This window comes from Malaclemys terrapin, chromosome 12, assembly GCF_027887155.1.
Source record: "Malaclemys terrapin pileata isolate rMalTer1 chromosome 12, rMalTer1.hap1, whole genome shotgun sequence".
Taxonomy (NCBI): Eukaryota; Metazoa; Chordata; order Testudines; family Emydidae; genus Malaclemys; species Malaclemys terrapin.
Window position 1 is genome coordinate 21,707,182 of NC_071516.1, and position 20,575 is coordinate 21,727,756.

Here is a 20,575-nt window from a genome sequence, read left to right on the forward strand (position 1 = left end):
CAGGTCCTTAGCGAACACAGTATTTTGGGGATAAAACAGAAGGCCAGAGCGGTCATCAGTTAGAGACAGATGAAAATGAAACCTCATGTGTGTGTAAGCTCTTTGGGACTGGGACGAGGCATAGCATGCATATTCTAGGCACTACTGGAAAGTAATAATTTTACTATTAGAAGTTAATTTTTCCACCAGACAGCAGCCCAAGGTCGATTGTGGACACAGGGAGGGATCCAACCCTTTTTGGTCCGTCTCAGTCTCCCCTCCCAGCAAGCACAAGGACATTTTAAAATGGCCCTTTTCTCTACATTTACAGATGACCAGATTTCCTCCCTCTTCTCCTTCCCTCTGCCATTTAGACAAATGGTTTGGGGGACAACACATGAAATATGGTAAAGGAAACGGGAGAAAACCCAAAATTTTCCATGATCTGAATTTACCTGTGTGGGAGTATAGCGGGATGGACACCCACTCCTGCCCTGAAGGGCTTAAAACAGCCAGGAAGAGGGCTGTAGCAGGGAAAAGCTAGGCTCATTGGGGAAGTAGCCACAGCTGGGCCATTCCCCAATCAGGCCCAGCTGGTCCCTATAAAAGGCTGTGAGCCAGAGGCCCAGAGACAGTCTCTCTCTGCATTGAGAGGGCCTGGCTGCAGGGAGCTAGGGACAGGGTACTTGAGTGGAGCAGGGCTGGAGGAAGGCAGAGGAGCTGGGGAGCTCCAGCCTGGAAAGCCCCAGGCTGCGGCCTAGCAGAAGGTCAAGAGGTACTGGGGGTTGCAGAGGGCAGCCCAGGGGTAGACCAAGGCAGCAGGTCCAAACCCAGCCTTGCCAGTGATGAGTAGGCCCATACTGCAGTCTGCCCCAGGGCGTGGGGCTAGACGATGACTGGCAGTAGCCTTATACCAAGGCGAGATGGGAATAGTGGGTGGGTGTTCCCTGGGGAGGGGAGACCCCAAGATTGAGGGGTTACTGCTAGGGGGCAGCATCCCAGGTAAAAGGGCACCGGGGTCCAGGGAGGGACATGAGGCCAGAGGACAGGCAGATCACTGGCCTGCAGAGGGCACTCCGGAGCTGGAACAAGCTAATTCCCAGAAGTCACCAGCAAGAAGCGCCGCAGGGGTGAGTCCGCTCATCTACAATGAGACAAGTAGCTCCTCTCCCCATCCCAATGCTTGTTTTTGGCAAAACAACAAAAATCAAGAAATCACCATTGAGAATTGGGTCTATAATCCCTACTACACTCTCAACATTTGTTCAAACGCAGAAGATAGCAAGAGACATTTTGTAACCAGAATGAACATGCAAGCTGGAGGAGGATTTTTCTGAAGCTCAGACACTTGTCACGCTGACAATATGGATCAGTGCTGCCAATGTGGGGGTGGGGAGTCTCTTCACTCCATACACCACAGTACCAGTTTTCTGCTGATTTCAATTTACTGACAGCCTGCATTCCATGCACAAAACCCCAAGACACACGGAAGAAAGAATCTCTTGTTACTTCAAGATTAAAAACAACAACTGATATCTGTTAAAGTCTCTGATTCAAAAAGGCCCATTATTTTACCAAGTCTTTTTGTTTGATACATTGAAACCAGGTATTTCAAAGATCATTTACCACAGATTAATTTACTGAATTTTGCCTTTCCATGCAAAGAAGTCTATATTTAATGTGCTCATTATTCCTTTATCTGGTATGTATTTAGAATCATAGATTCGATTTACAAAAAGACTTCTGAGTATTACTCAATACATTGATGTAGATCTATTATTTGATATAGAATTTGCTTTAGTAGGCTTTGCTGTTTATTTATTTTTAAACAGGGTAAATAAATAAATAAATAATAAAACCCTGAAATGTACAAGAGTGCTATTTTTTCCCAGTTTACTACATCTGTACTTGAGTGGTTAGGATATAAAGCTGTCATCTAGTGAGTGGGAGAGGATGAAACCAGAAAGTAAAATTAAAGAGTTCTGCATATGAGGCCAGCACTCTTCTACCACATGAGATCATGATTATCTATTTTAGGTATTTTTAAAGCACTTATCACTTGGCAGCTAAGAATCATGATCCGACCTCCCCCTCACACAAAGACAAGACATAGAAATTATTTTTATGCAGGGGAATGTTTTTGCCCTCGACAGAAGTTTATAAAACAACCTTGTTTAAGAGTGATGATAGAGATGTCAAATTATTAGACAGACATGTCTGCTTCCTCTACAACTGGGAATTGTTCCTAATTGCAACCTTCAATTATAAAATTCTCCCTTTTGGAGTAGGGAGATTAGTTTGTGCCCACCCCACCCCATCATCTCGCTTACAAAAAAGGAACATATATTACTGTGTTATGCATGACACATTATGGAGGTGCCAAAAGCAACTCGATAGTTAAGGCTGACTTAAGTTTTGCACTTAAAGAAAATATTCTACATCTTATGTATGAAAAATACATAATACATACATCCTCCACAAGATTACAGCACTTAGCTGAATACAGAATGGCTTTTCTGAGAATTTATAAGCAATTCTGTTAGTCTGAATTAAATTTCTTAAAGGACTCATTTTTAATTTTAGCACCAGGTGTCAGACCTTTTCTGAGCCCTAATGATCTTAGTAATAGAGCAACATGCTCTTCAAACTCCCCATATACTTAAAAACTCACTGAAATCTCATGCATTAGCTAAATCCTTTTTTTTTTTTAAAGTACGAATAGTTATTTTTTGCAGTTATACTTCATAGGTAAAGTTTCTCCTTCAGCACAGGCAGACATATATGTACTACTTCAGAGTTCTATCTCCCATAGTTCTCAACGGGACTGAAGTCATGGGCTTCCCTTGGCCAAAATGGACACTGCCTCCTCTTTTCCATATCCTGATAACAGAAGGGTTACCATCTTCCCTAAGGGCAGCTTGGCTTCACTCCCATGTAGAAAAATGGGAAGTGGTGGCCATTTTGCAAGACAGCATTTCTTCATGAGTTTCTGGAAATAAGTCGTTTCCCTTCCCCCCCTTCAGTCTCTGAACAGACTATTAATCCTAAAAATAATATTTTCAAAACCTACTTGTTGCACCAGATATATTCAAAACAGTAATAAGAAGGACAATGAAAGGTACTTAAAATGAGTCCCAGCCAGTCCACATCCAGTCACCAAATCAAAACTTAAAGAAATCACCATGAGTGTCAATATTGTTTAAATAACCACAGTTTGAAGTACATTACAATACCAAAGAATTTTTGTTTCCAGGCAAAAGTTGCAACTTCTTCAGGAGTTTTTATATGTTCTACTCTCACTGCTCTGACCCTATTGTCGTCTTCCTTGAATCCCCTTCCCTAGCTGACTTTCATCCCTTCAGATTCAAACTCCTCATCCTCACCCAAGAAGCTCTACATTTCTGCACTGGTTTCTCCCTACTCAATCTCCCCCCAATCCTCTGACCTTTCTGCTGTGTCTCCTCCTCTCACAGTTAGATTCGTGTCTTCTGTTATGTCTCCATTGGAAGTCTCCTCACTTCTCATCTAGGATGCACCCTCCTCTTCTTTCAAATCTCTTTTTAACAACACACTAATATTTCCATGAATCTTCCCCCAATAGTTTCCCTCACCAATGATCTCTGTGCCCCTTCTTCTAAAACTGCTGCCCCATATTTTGAGCACACTTTATAGGGCAGGGATTATTATTTAATCCAGGTTTTATATAGGCACAGTATATATTTATGGAATTGTACTGGTGAATACTAATAAGAAAATTTGGGAAAGAAAAGTCTGCATAATAAAGTCAGTTGTTTCCACGAGTCAGTCATGTCTGCTTTAAAAATAATTGTATTTGATAGAGCGAGCAGCTGCTACGCCGCATATGACTGAGTATGGACAGAGGTAGAGTGTGGTGGTTTTTCCACTGCTACTCAACAAGAAGTCCTGAAGTGTTCTTAATGTGCGTGTAATGTTATTCTCCCAGGAGTATCAACCTGCAGTCACGACTGACTGATACAACAGACCAAATATATTCACCTTCAGGGATACATTTTGAAAATGCTGAAAATGCACATGCACCTGCAACTTGTGTGCACAAACTGGAGAAGTGAACTGCAAAAGGAAAGTTAGGTGCCTCACAGACCACTTGTGCAGAGGAGAGGCAGGTCAACAGTATTAGGTAACCATTCACCAAAACTAGCAAGAATTTGTTGTACACACTCAGATATGCTGGGCTTTTCAAAATCACAGGCCGCAAGTACAGCATGTGTATCTGTTAAAGAACTCTGATTTTTTTTTTTTTTTTAAAAACACATTTTTTGACACATTTTTATTGACGTATTGCCCTCAGGAGAAGTAAGCTACATAGGCAAGAGTGCTGAAGGCTTTAGACATAATGGAACAGACTGTGATGCCTGTAGTCACAAGAGACAGCTCATATATCATGAGTAGTCCCACTGACTTCAATGGAAACGAGGTGGAGTAAGGTACTATATAGTGTGAGTAAAGCTATCCATCTGACCCAATGTGAGCTTAATATTTTTCTACCCCACAAGGGGGCCAACCCTCATTAGTAATCACTTTCAGTATCATCATTATAACCTATTCCACTCCCTCAACTTCAAGCTGCCCAAATGTGATTTTTAAAATTATATATATATATATATATATATATATATATATATATATATATATATATATATATATATATATATACACACACACACCAATAGTTATGAGCCGTTTGAGAATTAGAATTGGTGAAAGATTTTTCCACTTAAAAAAAACCCAAAAAACCCCACCACCACTCCCTCCTCCCCCGCCCCAAGAGAAGGAAGCTCAAAACATAAAGGTGAGCTTTCAAACATCAAATATGGAAAACACATTAGGAGATAATTGAAGGGCATGTGCTTTGTTAAATTTGCAAAAAAGATGGTTTTACATTTAGGTGAAAAACATTTGGAAATGTAGAGCCAAGAATGTACACAAAGAAAATGTGTTAAGTAGTAAGTTGAGAAGTTACAGACTGATGCAGTGCCAATATGTGAGCAACAAGCAGAACATGAAGATATTTACTATAAAAAAGTAAATAAACATAAAACTATAGAACACTGATGTACGATTTAATAATAAAAAGAATCACAAGAACATCAAGTAGTAAGTTAGCAATATGAACTTGGCCACAATGCACAAAAATACCTGCCATTTCTGAAATTTTAAGATGCATAATGTAATGTTTTTGTTAATAATGAATACACACAGTACCACAAAAAACCAAAAGTATCAATAGTACTGAACTAAAGTTTGCACAGTTTGGCAGTTAGTAGTCATTTCCTCAACTGATTTTTAATTACACCAATCTACATTCAACACAGACCTCCATTTTTAAGATTATGTGTATTAACCTGTACATGTAAGAACGCATGCACTTATCTGTGAGCATTCTTTTAAACACTTAAAAATAGCAATACTGTGCATATTAATCACCACATTAACTCTTCATATGAAGCCTTGACTGTGGGTGAGCAAAGGTTTTGGCAACAGTGACCTGTCAATTGATTTTCCTCACCTATTGCTGTGCTTAGACTTTTCCCGGTCTTTTTCCTTGTCTTTCTTGTGCTCTTTGTGCCGGTGTTCTCGATCTTTGTGTTTATCTTTGTGTTTGTGAGAATCTGTAAGCAGAAGAGAAAAGGAATTAAGAAATGAAATTGGCAGTAGCGAACTGTGTGTCAAGTCATCAGCTCCCTCATGCAGCTTTGTATTTATTTTGCTGTTAAATTATCCTTCACAATACAATATAGGAACAAAATCTCAGCATTGAAAGGTCCTACTATACTAATTTGAAACATCATTGTGTTGGGTCAAATTAACTCAAGATAGGTTCTATATATGTGCAACTGCTGCTATGTTCCAACAATTTTGAAATGCTTTACAAACATTAAATCACAAGTAAGTCTGGCCACCTGGATCTAACAGTTAGGCCACACTGCCTCCAGCAGTATTTAATACTAGAGAAGCGGCCTTTAAGGAATTGCAGTATACTACTCTTATCCACATGGTGAGTGGGTTGGCTGGCACAGAACAAGGCAAAAGCAGCCCACAGTGGAAGGCTGTGAACCTTCTCTCTCAGCTTTCTGCAGCAGAAAACAGCTCTCCTTTTAGAGCCCAAACACCACAAAAACATGCAACTGCCTTCAAGAATAGATTAGACAAGTAGGATGCCTCTGACAGCTCTTCATGATATGCATGTAGTAGATCCCAGGTGGAAGCCCAGCTATGTAGATCAGGGCTACAGCAGGAGGCTGAAGTTTAGACAAACACAATGTTTTAATAATTTTATTTTCAAAAGTGCCTTCTCCCAATCCTGCCAGTGCTTGTGGTACTGTCCACTACTAGCAGAACAAAGTCCTTTAAAAATACCAAAAAACAAAACAAAACAAAACAAAAAAACCAAAAACAAACTCAAAGTCCCTTCCTAACACTCCTCAACCTAAGGTCTTATCGAATACATAAAACTGCATTAACAACAAACTTACAGCTCAAGCAAGGCTGACCTAATCTATGACATTCTGGGTCACAGAGTGACAGGTCATTTCTGGATTTTAGTGATGCAGCTTTAACTGTGTAGGAGTTTTTAGCCACACAAGCAGCAAAATATTCCCAAGTCCCAGCATGCTGAAGCCTTACTGCAATCTTTCAGCAAATTCTAGGCAGGTACATTTACACTCAGAACTGCCAAGCAGGGATTTCTTGTTGTATTTTTTTTACATCACACATTTCCATGGCAGTATGTGCCAATCTTGTAACTTCTCAATACAGTCACTAACTGGAAGCCCAAGCAGTTTGGAAACTGCTGGGGTTTTGTTCCACAGGACCTCTCTCAGGGATTCTTAAAGTAATGACTGAAATAAACCACCACCCATTTACATTTGAGAAATGGGCTAAATCACTAGAAAAAATCACCACAACACTGCTATACATAAAATGGTGTAAACTCACTTATTTTATACTGCTATACATAAAATGGTGTAAACTCACTTATTTTATACTGCATTTGATTTTCAAAGAGGGACACATGGATGTGGTGTCAATTTTTTTCTCTCAATTGGCTGCCAATTCCCTCGATTCCAAAGTTGGAAAATGTGTGTGTGGCTGTGCTATTGAAACGATTCTCTTTTTGCCCAGAGAGCAGCAAGATTATTTTTTTTTTTTGAGTAGGGAGGAAGGAACTGTTCTCCATCTTCGCACCAGGACTCCCTTCCAACCAAGTGCATTTGCTTTCCATTTAAAACTGACATTTATTATTGGCAAGCTCCTGCTGGAATTATTGGCAGGGCCACAACCAATAAACACCTGAGTCAAGCTTAGACAGGAACTCTCTCTGTGTAATTTAGAATTAACTCTGTGACCTATCATGGGAAGCAAATACCACAAAACACATGTCCTGGAGAAGATGGGATTTTGTTATAAAGCTTTATTGAAAAAAATATAACACCTTCCACCTCAGTGGGCAGGAAATCATCAAAGAAATGCTCCCCAAAAAGAAAGTAGTAGCTATAATCCTAGCTCCCAAGCTCTTTTCTAGAGAGCTAGTTTGCAGGTGGATGTGAAGAGAGGACTGGATGATTTTCAGGCACAACAGCAGGGGGTACAACAACAGTGGTGTCTCTGGACAGTGGGACTAATTCTGCCTCTGAACCCTCACATCCCTCCCACTTCTATCACTTCCTGATACTAAGAGGTTGGGGGAGGGTGCTTTAATGGGAAGTCCGGAGTATTGCCATGTGACAGAGACCAGTTGGCAGATGGAAATGAGTGGTGAGCAGGCAGCTGTCTGTTTTGTAGGGATTAAGGGAAAAAAGGGGTGAGAGAACTTTAGGCAAACTCACCCAGAGACAGAGAGGTACCTGCCTACAGAAGTGGAGCAGGGCGAGGATGGAGTACACTCACATTGGAGGTACAGGATGAAGAAGAGGACAGGCACAGAGTAGCCTTGACTCTTAGTGAATACTATCTTGAGTTCCAGAATTGATGCATCTGCGCCTAGATACAATGATGAATGATCTATACAAGCAATTAGATTAGGATGAGGACTGCCCCCCCAAAATAATCTTTCTTCAGAAAGAATATTTCACTAAAGTATGAATTCCATCAAAAGAAAAGAAAATCAAGTCTCTCAAACTCAATCATGTTAAAAAAAAAAAAAGCTAGAAGGTGGGATACTTGATTACTCAGAAGTAGCAGGATAAGGAAGCCTTTTGTTTGTAGGTCATAAAAGTCAATGCAGCTGCAGGTCACCCACATCCAGTCATCTCATTGATGAGTCCAGTCATCTCATTCCAGTTCAGGTACCCATATCCCAGAAACCAGTGTAGGCAGAGAGGACATGGAAACTGAATTCCACTGGTTCCTAGATGTGATTTCCCACCAACCTTAATCGGGGAAGGTTGAAGGAAGCGTACACAACTGCTGCATGTGCTATCACCTCTTCTGTGGACAGACTGGTTTTAGACTCCAGTCCCTTTAATTCCAGCACCTACCAGCAGAGGAAAAAGATATTTTCCAAAACAGCTCATATAAAAACTCTCCAACTGGACAGACTTGACAAATCCATCTTCTCTTCAAAACCCTAGGAGTAAGGCATTCTCCTTGATTCACAATAGTGTTTGGGGTGGTTCCCTCCCTTCCCCCATTTATTCATTGGCAGGGAGGGATAGAGAAGGCTGGTACACTATGATATAGGATTATTCTAAGAATGACTTGAAGCAAGTGGATTTTGGTTCAGTTGCTAAAAGGATCCTTGAAGGTTAGACTGAAAACTTTCACCACATACATGTTATAGCTCAAGTAATTGTGGCAGGGTAGCCTTTTGAAACAGTCATTGCATCGCCAGCAAAAAAAACCAAAAACACGACTTTGCCTTAATAGGCATCAGATTAAGAGGGTTTACTGTAGCAGAAAGTTGGACATATACAGATTACATCAGAAAGAAAACCAAGACCATAACATTTAGCAGTTATTCAAGATCTTTAAAGTGAACAAAGTGACTTGGTTACGGAGGGAGCTTATCTACCAGTCTAACTGTAATCCCATTTATAAACTTTGCTCTGGGGAGGTTCTGGTTGGTTTTTAAAATATTAGGAAGTGTACGTTACAAAGAAGAGATTCAGACAGCTTCCTACAAGTACAAAAGCAAGGAGCAGCAGAAAGGCAGTGGCAGGGCCCCCATGCATCTGTGAAGACCAGATGTATAATGAGGAAGTGAGATGGGTAGCAGAGGGAGGGGGACTGGGATCAAGAACTCCAAATTGTTAGAATCTTTCTGCAACCTCAAACAAGTCACCTAAACTTTACATACTTCAGTGTAACCAACTTTAAAATGGCAATAATGCTTCTGTACGTGCAGGCATTTTGAGAACTTTAGTTTATTTATAAGACATTGAGGTAAAAATACTATAGAAACACAAAGTAGGATCATGAAGTTAAAGTAATTATGTGACTGCACCATGTTTCTGGATTTCAATTTTGTGGGATTGGCATGAAGAGAAGAGATGCACTTGGTGAGGAGAGTGGTTGCTGTTCTAGATGGAAAGGAGATGGTTTAAAAAGTGACAACAGAATCACATCCAGGTATCACTGACCATACAGCCCGAAAGAGAGGAAGGAGTGAGGGCAGAAAAGAGAGTAAGCAGAAGAAAACAGCAGCACGAGAAGGAGGTGGAAGATGCAGGTGTTTTCCAGATCTCTGCATGTGGTTGGAGGCAAAACTGGAATTGATATACCCAACTGGCACTTCTAAAAGATGAAATATAGGATTTGTCAGGTTTTGTGGATAAATTGGACTGGGATGAGCTTCCTGTGAGACCTTGGATAAGTCGCTTAGGGCTTGTCTACATTACGCGCAGGATCGACAGGCAGCGATCGATCCAGCGGGGGTCGATTTATCGTGTCTAGTCTCCTGTTGACTTACCACAGTGATGACACTGCGATAAGTAGATCTAAGTATGTCGACTTGTAGCTGAAGTTGCGTAACTAGATCGATTCTCTCTCCCCCCCACCCCAGTGTAGACCAGGCCTTGGTGTCCCAGTGCCTCAATTTCCCCAACTGTGGAATAGGCATAACAATTCCTACTTCAGAGAGGTGCCGTAAGGCTTAGCTCATTAAATGTTTGTAAAATGTTTGAGATCTCCAGATGAAAGGTACCACCGAAGTGCTTAAAAAGTATTATAATTCATGAAACAGCCACTATATGCCCATTTTAAGACAGATGCCGATTCACCTGAAATTACACCTCTACCCCAATCTAACGCGACCTGATATAACACAAATTCGGATGTAACTTGGTAAAGCAGTGCTCCGGGGGGCACTCCGGTGGATCAAAGCAAGTTCGATATAACACGGTTTCACCTATAATGCAGTAAGATTTTTTGGCTCCCGAGGACAGTGTTATATTGGGGTAGAGGTGTATCTGGGACTGGATAGCAAGGGGGAACCATGCCAATTTTTGCTCCATTAGAAACACTGGGGAAGATGGAAACAATGTTTGCTCAATAAGAAGAAAAATTAGATTGAAGAAAAAAATGGATTTTTATTTTCAAGCACTACTATGTCCCAAGGAAGAAAACAGTTTTAGAGCTGTTGAAGCAAATTTTCTAGGCTCCTACTTGCTCAGTTAGAAGCAACATGCTTAAAAAGGCTCTTTCTTTCAAGAGCAGCTTGAAGTGTGACCCTTAACCAATTGAGTTGGAAAGTATCCCTACAATGAACACTACTTCAGATTACCGCTAGCCCACAGCTTATAAAAATCACATCCATACACAGGGATCAGGGAGGAGCTGGCTGGCCTCAATGAAATGGGCAGACATTCACTATTTTTAAAGCCTATTAGACTCTTTTGCGGTCTAATTAAAATAATAGTAATATAACACGGCTCTATTCAGACCCATTTTATTTCTGGTCATCTCCAGGTCAGATTAGATAGTTTAAGGGGGTCTGTTATATTCCAAGTGATGGTTGAAGTAGACACCTCAGTTCTCACTTTCTTAAACTGGATCACAAGATGGAAGATTTCCACTTCATTGTGCAATAATTAAAAGTCAAAATAAATGCTGGAATTAACTGTAAGGAGAACACACAAAACCCCATGCAGGAGCTAACAAGCATCAGAATCAGAATAATACTAATGCCTAATGTTTCTTTTGAAACTCAAATCAACCATTTTCTAGACCCACTAGCACAGAAAGACTACAAGAAGAAACCAGTGATAAAAATTTCAGGATAAACAAGATAGATTGGCAGGATAATCAAAATAGGAACTTCCTAAATTAATGAGCAGCATGACAGTGCTCCCAAAGTGTTTTTATTTTTCTTAAGTGGAGAAGACAAGGAAATCTAGCGTCTCCATTCTAAATCCCCCAGCTATCCTCCAGGCTGGAGACACAGACTCCAAGAATCCTCTGCCTCTAGATTTCCTGTTCATTAAGCAGACCCAGCAGGTGACAGACAGTACTGACATGTAGGAAAGATGGTCATGAACGGTGGGATATATTGGCTACAAGACATGGAGCTGAGTCTTGCTCTCCCTGAAGGCAGATTTTAATCAGTGAATGTAATGGGAGCCGGATGAGACCTATGGTCTTGTATCCGCCTAACAGCTAAAAGTCTAACATGGCCCTGTAGTTACAGTTCCAGCGTCCCCAGGATTCTGCCCCTGGTCAGGTACAATGGGATAAAGGTAGGTACTAGGTACTTTTGTGGCACAGGATTTTGATACGACACTGTCTTTTCAATAAGGGAAAGAATCCATAGGAGCCGCACTCTGTTATTCCTAGATTTTAAACCCCCTATATTTCCCATTGCTGTGCTTTACCAGTCGTCGTCCCGTCTCCTCCCCCTTCCCCCGAGATGGGCCACACAGAGTGACTGGTTTTAGTTCCTCAGAGTCTAAGGTCTTGCCTACACTGCACCCCAGTGAAGACTATGAGGGTATGAATTGTAGAGTTTACCAAAGAGTTGAGCTCTAACTGCCCTGTGTGGATGCTGCTGGTGCAAACTAAAAGTTACCTAGTTCGCATTAACATAGTCCTCTTTCAAACAGGACTACTTTAACGTGAACTAGGTGACTTAGTTTGTGCCAGCAGCATCCACACAGGTCAGGTACAGTGCAACTCCTGGGAGAGCTCTACAATTCATACCCTCAGTCTGTACTATGGCACAGCACAGACACAGCCTAAGTAGTATGTTCTAAAGAAAGATGAGATGTGTTATTTTATTTATACCCAAAGCCCTTCATTTTCAGTTTTTACTGATTTATACCAAAACATTCCCAGTTTTATAAAAGCTAATTTGGATTTTACCCAAATTTTCACCCAAGTTTTAGATCATGCCAGTACATGAAAATGCCAACTATCTTAAGAAAATTCAATATACTAAGTGCAAATCCAACACTGTCTGTTAAAGTAAGACAATGTAGTAGATGATAAAAACACACGCAAACATGTGTGTCACTGATGGAGCCTAAAAAAGAAGCTGGAACTTCCAAGACCTGGCTGTTTGCTCCAGAAGATGGCAGCTCAGTAATCTGGACAGCATAAGTAACCAAGTAGCCGTTTTTCCTTCTGAAACAGGCCCAGAATCTGGGATGCCCAGGTTACCAAGCCACTATCTTTCCTTCCACAGAGGGAAGCAGGGTCAAAAGTACTCTTACTTGTTTCTATTTGTTGCTTTTTTGTCTGTACCCCCACCCCGCCAATATTAACAGAAAACTGTGAAGTCAATTTTTTTCCACCGATTTTCACCCGTTTTTTAATTTTTGTAATAATCACCAATATATTGGCAGGAAATTCTAAACAAAGTGAACACAAAAAATGAAGGGTCTTGTTTATACAGCACCTTAAAGCGTGAAGGAGAATTTACCAAGCAGTATTAACATCCCTTGCATTCTATAGGAACTCTTATCTGAGGGCAGCTGTTCATCAGTAGCATGGCCATAAGAGGAGAATTGAAGCATCTGATAAGTGTTCAACAGAACTGTTAAAACAAAGTTATTCTGTACATTCAACTCAGTCTGCAAACAAAGTCTGGTTACCCAAAGGTTTATTCACATCTTGTATACAAGTCATGTTCTACAATTTAATACGGACTGGCTTAATGGGCCAGAAATAAAGAAACAGCAGTGATCACTGACATCCACCCTTTGTGTGACTGAAGTCTCCAGCATACCAAAGGTTGAAGTCAGCCTGAACAATCCTGCAGCAGGTAAGTATTTTAGCAAGAGGCAGTGGGAAAGCAGCCAGTCCACAGAGAGGAAGGATGGCTTAGTGGTTAGGTCACCAGTCCAAGACTTAGGAGAACTGGGTTCAAGTTCCTGCTCTGCCATAGACCTCCTGTGTGGCCTTGGGTAAGTCACTTAGTCTCTCTGTGCTTCAGTTCTCCATTAGTAAAATTATATAAAATTACCTCCCTACCGTACAGGGATATTGTGAAGAGAGATGCATTAAAGATTGTGAGGTATTCAAATTCTACAGGAATGAGTCCCTATAAGGTTTGGATTCCCTCAAGGAGCCTAAGAAATTTACATTAGGAAATATTTAGGGCTGTCAATTAATCGTAGTTAACTCATGCGATTAACTCAAAAAATTAATTGCAATTAATCGCACTGTTAAACAATAGAATACCAATTGAAATTTATGAAATCTTTTAGATGTTTTCTACATTTTTTAATATATTAATTTGAATTAAAACACAGAATACAAAGTGTACAGTGCTCACTTTATAGTTTATTTCAAATATTTGCACTGTAAAAAAGAGAAATTGTATTTTTCAATTCACCTAATACACGTACTGTAGTGCAATCTCTATCATGAAGGTGAACTTACAAAGGTAGAATTATGTACAAAAAATAACTGCATTCAAAAATAAAACAATGTAAAACTTTAGAGTCTAAAAGTCCACTCAATCCTACTTCAGCCAATCGCTCAGAGGAACAAGTTTGGTTAAAATTTGCAGGAGATAATGCTGTCCGCTTCTTGTTTACAATGTCACCTGAAAGTGAGAAGAGGCATTCGCATGGCACTTTTGTAGCCAGCGTTGCAAGGTATTTACGTGTCAGATATGCTAAACATTTGTATGACCCTTCATTCTTCAGCCACCATTCCAGAGGACATGCTTCCATGCTGATGATGCTCGTCAGGGCCGGCTCTAGGCACCAGCAAAACAAGCAGTTGTTTGGGGCAGCAAATTTGCAGGGGCGCAAGAATCCAGCATGGGACCTGAGAACAAACAGGGGGCCCTGGGAGCTGTAGTTCCTTGGTTAGCTCCCTGCCTATAGAGCCAGCCCTGGAGCAGGGAAAGAACTACATTTCCCAGCATTCCCTTGGCTGCAATTAACAGGAAAGGGAGGGGGAAAGGAGTGTGGAACTGAAACCGCATGCTGCAGCTTGCTGTGAACGGTAGGGACAGAGCCAGCTCTAGGTTTTTTGCTGCCCCCTACCCCAGCCCTGGGCTCCCCCCACACTCCTATGTTGTCCCAGCCCTGGACTCTCCCCCACCCACACCCCCTGCTGCCCCAGCTCTGACCCTCCCCCCCGCACCCCCCTGCTGCCCCAGCCCTGGGCTCACCCCCCACCTGCACTCCCTGCCGCCCCAGCTCTGGCCTTCACCTGCACCTCCTGCTGCCCCAGCCCTGGGCTCTCCCCCAAAGAAAGAATTGGGTGGACTAAATGGACAGTGCACCTCTCTATCTAAAGCCTAGAGATCCCACTAGAATTTAAAATGAAAAGTAAGGGAGGGGAGGCTCCACTAGGACCTGGGCAGCTTTAGATACAGTACTAGGCACGTAGGAGACACTTCTGAGCTATGGAAGCAGAAATTGACTTTTCTTTTCCAGATTTAGCTAATATTCAAAAGGGAATGTAGCACCTGCCTTCCAGATTTGAACACCCTCAAAATTCAGGAGTGCTCAAGCTCAATTTGGGCAGCTGTTACTTCATTTCTCCCAAATCAAATATACTGATCCACTGTAACTTGCTGTAGAAAAAGTAGAATAAATTGAGCAAGAAATGCTTCCCAGTGGTTATTAGGACTGGAATGGCTATTTTCAACAGTCATTGCTTGTTTTAGTTTTATTTGTTTAAAAGGAAGACAGCGATAGTGCATTGGCAAATTCCCCATAGAAACAAAGAGTGGAACAAAAGAATAATAAAGGCACCTCAACTTTTCCTCATTTATGTAGGACAGTCTTATAATATGCACCCAGATATCCTCCAGTAACACAAGCTGAAAATTGTTCCACTTTACTGCAATTCTGTAACCATATGGGAACCAATCCTGTCTGTGTTCTGTGCACACCCAAAATTCCTGCTGAATGACCCACCTGGGAGCGAGTTACCATTGACCCAGGGCTGGGGCGGCAGGAGGGTGCAGTTGGGGGGGGCAACCAAAATTTTTTTTTGCTTGGGGCAGCAAAAAACCTAGAGTCGGCCCTGCTGCTCATTGTTCCGTTTTACCTGCATTCTGCCATATATTTCATGTCATAGCAGTCGCTGATGATGACCCAGCACATGTTCATTTTAAGAACACTTTCACAGCAGATTTGACAAAACGCAAAGAAGGTACTAATGTGAGATTTCTAAACAGAGCTACAGTACTCAACCCAAGGTTTAAGAATCTGAAGTGCCGTCCAAAATCTGACAGGGACGAGGTGTGGAGCATGCTTTCAGAAGACTTAAAAGAGCAACACTCAGATACGGAAACTACAGAACCCAAACCACAAAAAAGAAAATCCACCTTTTGCTGGTGGCGTCTGACTCAGATGACGAAAACGAACATGCATCAGTCTGCTCTGCTTTGGATCGTTATTGAGCAGAACCCATCATCAGCATGGAGGCATGTCCTCTGGAATCGTGGTTGAAGCATGAAGGGACATACGAATCTTTAACTCATCTGGCTCGTAAATATCTTGCGGCGCCGGCTACAACAGTGCCAGGTGAACACCTGTTCTCACTTTCAGGTGACATTGTAAACAAGACATGGGCAGCATTATCTCCTGCAAATTCTAAACCAAACTTGTTTCTCTAAGCGATTGGCTGAAGTAGGGCTGAGTGGATCTGCAGGTTCTAAAATTTTACATTGTTTTATTTTTTAATAAAATTTTTTTGGTTCATAATTCTACATTTGTAAGTTCAACTTTCATGATAAAGAGATTGCACTGTAGTACTTGTATTAGGTGAATTGAAAAATACTATTTCTTTTGTTTTTTTACAATGCAAATACTTGTAATCAAAAATATAAAGTGAGCACTGTACACTTTGTATTCTGTGTTGTAACTGAAACCAATATATTTGAAAATGTAGAAAAAAACTAAAAATATTTAAATAAATGGTATTCTATTACTAACAGTGCAATTGTAATTTTTTTTAAATCGAACGATTAATCGCTTGACAGCCCTAGAAATATTTGAACAAAATGTAGTGAGGCAAGTGAATAATTATTGAGAGTGAACACAGTTGTAATACGTGAAAGTTATGTGCAAGGATTTTTTTACGTATATTTCTGAAATATGGGGCTTATTTGTATGTACTTATTCTATTCTGCATCTAAGCTATTCAGTTGCTAATTCATAAAATTGAAAATAATTCTATTTCACAAGACGACACTATGGAGAAGAGAAGGGAAAAGAAATCTTTAAGTATGAAAATAGGAATGTTTCTGATTACTTTACAGCTGGGAAGAGGTTATTACACTAGCCATTTCAGAATTAAAAACCTTCTTTCACATGCCAATTGGGTCACGACTGAGAGGTATCAACTAGCTTTCAACACAACGTTTATATTTAAAGACCCAAGAGATTTTATAAAATCCAATATGAATAAAAATGTTTTCACAGATTGAGAATATAAAACATTTCTCTGCAGTTGTGTAAATGAGAGCCAGAGGATGAAACTAATCAGCTTATTTTCATTGTCCAAGCTGAATAAAATGGCATACATTGCAAAAAGCAATTAAGACTTTTTTTTTGGGGGGGTGGGGGGGAAGCATCTCACTCTAGGACTATTTGTCCTTATGATAAGACGACACCACAATATGGTATGAATGAACGTTTAAGTACTTATACACACTCCCCACCATCATGCACACCAGTACTCATTTTAAGAGCTCTTTCCCTTCTTTTCCAGTCTGTAGGAGAAATAGCTTGATTAGGTTTTTTCCCAGTTGGCGTGCATTTGTGTCTACGTGACCATGCTGTGTATCTGTAGATGAGAAAGAATTTATGTACTCTGTGTAGATCATGAAAGAGAAATCTAAATTGAAGACATGCTTTTGCCTTTAGTTGCAAAAGCAGAGAAGTTTATGGAATTTACTCATGCAGGATGAGCAACCACAGTAGAAACCAAGGACTAGAACAGTAATGTTACTTCAGGAATAAGGTGTTAAAAAAAAAAAAGCCACAGTGGGAGTTCTCAACTAGAATATACCAGAGGGTGTATATCATAAATGGGGGCATATTGACAGAACTAAGTGTGGAAGCTTGCAGAGCACACGCCTGCAACACACCCAGATATACTCGCGCTTTCACAAGCACTGAATCCCCATCTTTCCCAACCAATTATTTTTCAGGGCCAGTAAAAACAAAAAATGCTAAATAGGATAGAAAAGTGGAAAATTAGCATCAGCTCTGGCCCAGCATAGCAACCTATAACCCATTTCAAAATTAGGTCTGGGTCTACTTGAATACCCTGGCCCTGTCAGAATCCAGTGCACAACAGCAATAGGCAGCCATATATTTCAACCTCGTTTTTTTACAGTTAACCCTCTGGTTTTAAAAGCTTTATTCCCAGCCACAAAAACCAGACAAGTTGTATTTCATATGGCTAACACGTGTATATAGGCTTAAATAGAAGGTTGCACAAGTCCTCCAATGATATTGCAAGAGAAAGGGGAGCATATACTGAGTGAGAGGAAGATTTGGGAAAATCCCTGTTGCACAAATACAAACAAACAAAAATTAAAAGGAGGTTCGCTGGGGGCATTTTTAAAAAAAAATCCACGAAGTGTCAAATCTTTACCAGAATATTTAGTTCCTCCCCTCACTCCTGAAGTTATATTCCTCACACCTGTGCTAAATACAGCAAACAAGCACAGCAAGAACAATCATACCTACTGAGAAACCAAGGGCCAGGCAGTGGTTCATGTAGGGTCACACACAAGTGGAATTTTAGTTTAAATGTTGAAGGACAATAGAATTTGGGGGATTAGTGGGACAATGTGAAAGACACTTATCCAATTCCGAGTTAGTACAATATCCGGCCAGTCAGACTTTGCAATGACCCCTTAATACAAAACCAAAGCTTTAGCAAAGAACCTTTATTTCATTGTACATTAGGGTGACCAGATGTCCCGATTTTATAGGGACAGTCCTGATATTTGGGGCTTTTTCTTATATAGGCTCCTATTACCCCCCACCCTCTGTCCCGATTTTTCACACTTGCTGTCTGGTAACCCTATTGTACATTGACAAAATATCCCAATACTTGCTGGTGACAGTCTTCTCCATATAGCAGTCTTCTCCATACAGAGAAAAGGGGAGAAAGACACACATGCAAATAGGAATACAAAGGAACTGCCAGGAGTCCTTTGGAGTCACGGTCACAGCCAGAATGACATGCAATAATTACAAGTACTTCCTCATCTACGTAAATTCTGCTCTTCAGTTTTCCAGCAATGTTCCCCATGCAGAAGCTATTGCAACATCACAGCCATGTTTAGACTTCAGAGCCATCAACCAACGCAGGAGATAATGTGTCCCTTACTTCATCATAATCAAAAGCAAAATGACCCAGTTAACCCTTCAGCTCCTGGAGGACTGTAAAGTCCTTTATTTTTTAAATCAGAACTCTTGCCCAAAACTTTTGTAAGCCAAGTGCCGCTAAACTGTCACTAGACAAAAAGGATTGCTTCTTGGCCATACACCTAAGATTTAGTGTAGTATCAGCTGGCACAACCTATATCAGGGACTATTACTATTTATTGACAACTGAGTATTTGGCACTGCATAAACGTAGTGAGAGGAAGTCAGAACTTTATGGACTGTGTCCTATTCTCATAAAGGCACAGACTTAACCTAACAGGAGTTTTCTGTTTTTATCCACTATAATGTAACTGACTGCATACCGCATCATTAGAAAGGTGTGAAACAGCACAGTTCCTAGCATACAGTCAAATTTCCAAAACAGAGAATCTGAAGAAAGTTTTGGTTTTAATGGTACTTCAGCCAACAGGAAAACTTCTGTATTGTCAAGAATAATTACACTGTCTCAGTGTTTGTATTAAACTAAAAAAATATTTTCACTTGCTGGCATACAGATCAAATACCTTAAATCGCTAACATTTTTGGACACACTAAAAAGATGTTTGTAAAGCTTTCATTAAGCCCTGTGTCAGCATCAGGGCCACGCTTGTGTCTCAACAGCGCTTTGAATAGTGCTCCTATTCATACCAATGCAACGCAAGGACATGCCAGATACCTCTGGATAACTTGGGCTTGATCCAGAACAGGGTCTCCTCCAAGTAAGAACTTCACTGAGGAACAAGGAAACACAGGGTGAAATCCAGAACACAGTGAAGTCAGCGACAAAACTAACTTCATTAGGGTCAGGATTTCACCCATGATGTATACAGGGGGGCCTCTAGCCTGAAACATATGCAGCATTCCCAGTGATGAGGTTACAGCAGTACATTATTCTTTTTTAATCGCTCTCTACAGAGGTGTTGTAGTAGGCATGATTCGGTCTCAGGCATTACTGGTCTCCTACATGCTTTCCTCAAGAGGATCAAGGAGATGCACTATTGGATATGGTTTATAGCTTCATTGTTGAGCATTATCAGAGTATGAATTGTGGCTAAAAGATCAGGATGGGCTTAGTAGAAATTCAAGTTTTGTTTTTGTTTTTAATTCTTTTTGAAGGTCCATCCTGCTCTCTACCAGAAGTATACTCTGATCCTACAACTGAATCTACTAGTGCAGACCCCTACATCCATGCAGAAACCTGCTGACATCAATGGGACTCCCTCCACACAAGAGGAACCATCCACACTTGCTGATCTGATTGGAGCCAAAGTTTGTCTAAATTTGTTCCAGAAGAGTTAGACAGCCCTATTCAGTTATCTCACTCGGCACTTGTCTTCACTACAGAGTTAACTCAGGTTTTTTCTTGAGTACTTATGTTCTTACTGCCCCTAACCAGAGTCCCATCACCACACATTAAAGCCCCTCTCACTTATGTGGTGGTGCTTTATACCTTAGCTAGCGGTCCCATCAGGGGGTATTCAACACTTGAGCTGCTAGCCTCACAACTATGCAGTGTGACTGCTCTCATTCCAGTTACTACGCCAACTGAGTGTCAGGCACCTAAATCAACTTTGCAGGGAAGACATACCCTTCCAAAGGGAAAGAAATGCAGTCCACTATTTTCTCCACTATCGGGCACTGGAAAACTGTGTTCCTGTTTTACATCTCAGCCACTACAGACCATCTCCAAGCAAAGTGCACTAAACAGTAAGATGGAGTAGTTGTTCAATGCCGACTGAGAAGAGGGCACACCACTTTCTGAAACAGCT

At 40.9% G+C, this 20,575-nt stretch overlaps 1 protein-coding gene across 1 annotated transcript in view; it reads right to left on the minus strand.

The window, feature by feature from the left end:
• Positions 1-20,575, minus strand: part of TOP1 (DNA topoisomerase I) — an 80,038-nt gene that overhangs the window by 40,259 nt on the left and 19,204 nt on the right. The window contains exon 3 of the mRNA XM_054045704.1: positions 5,528-5,630. Coding sequence (XP_053901679.1) covers positions 5,528-5,630 — 103 coding nt within the window. The remainder of the gene's footprint in view (positions 1-5,527; positions 5,631-20,575) is intronic.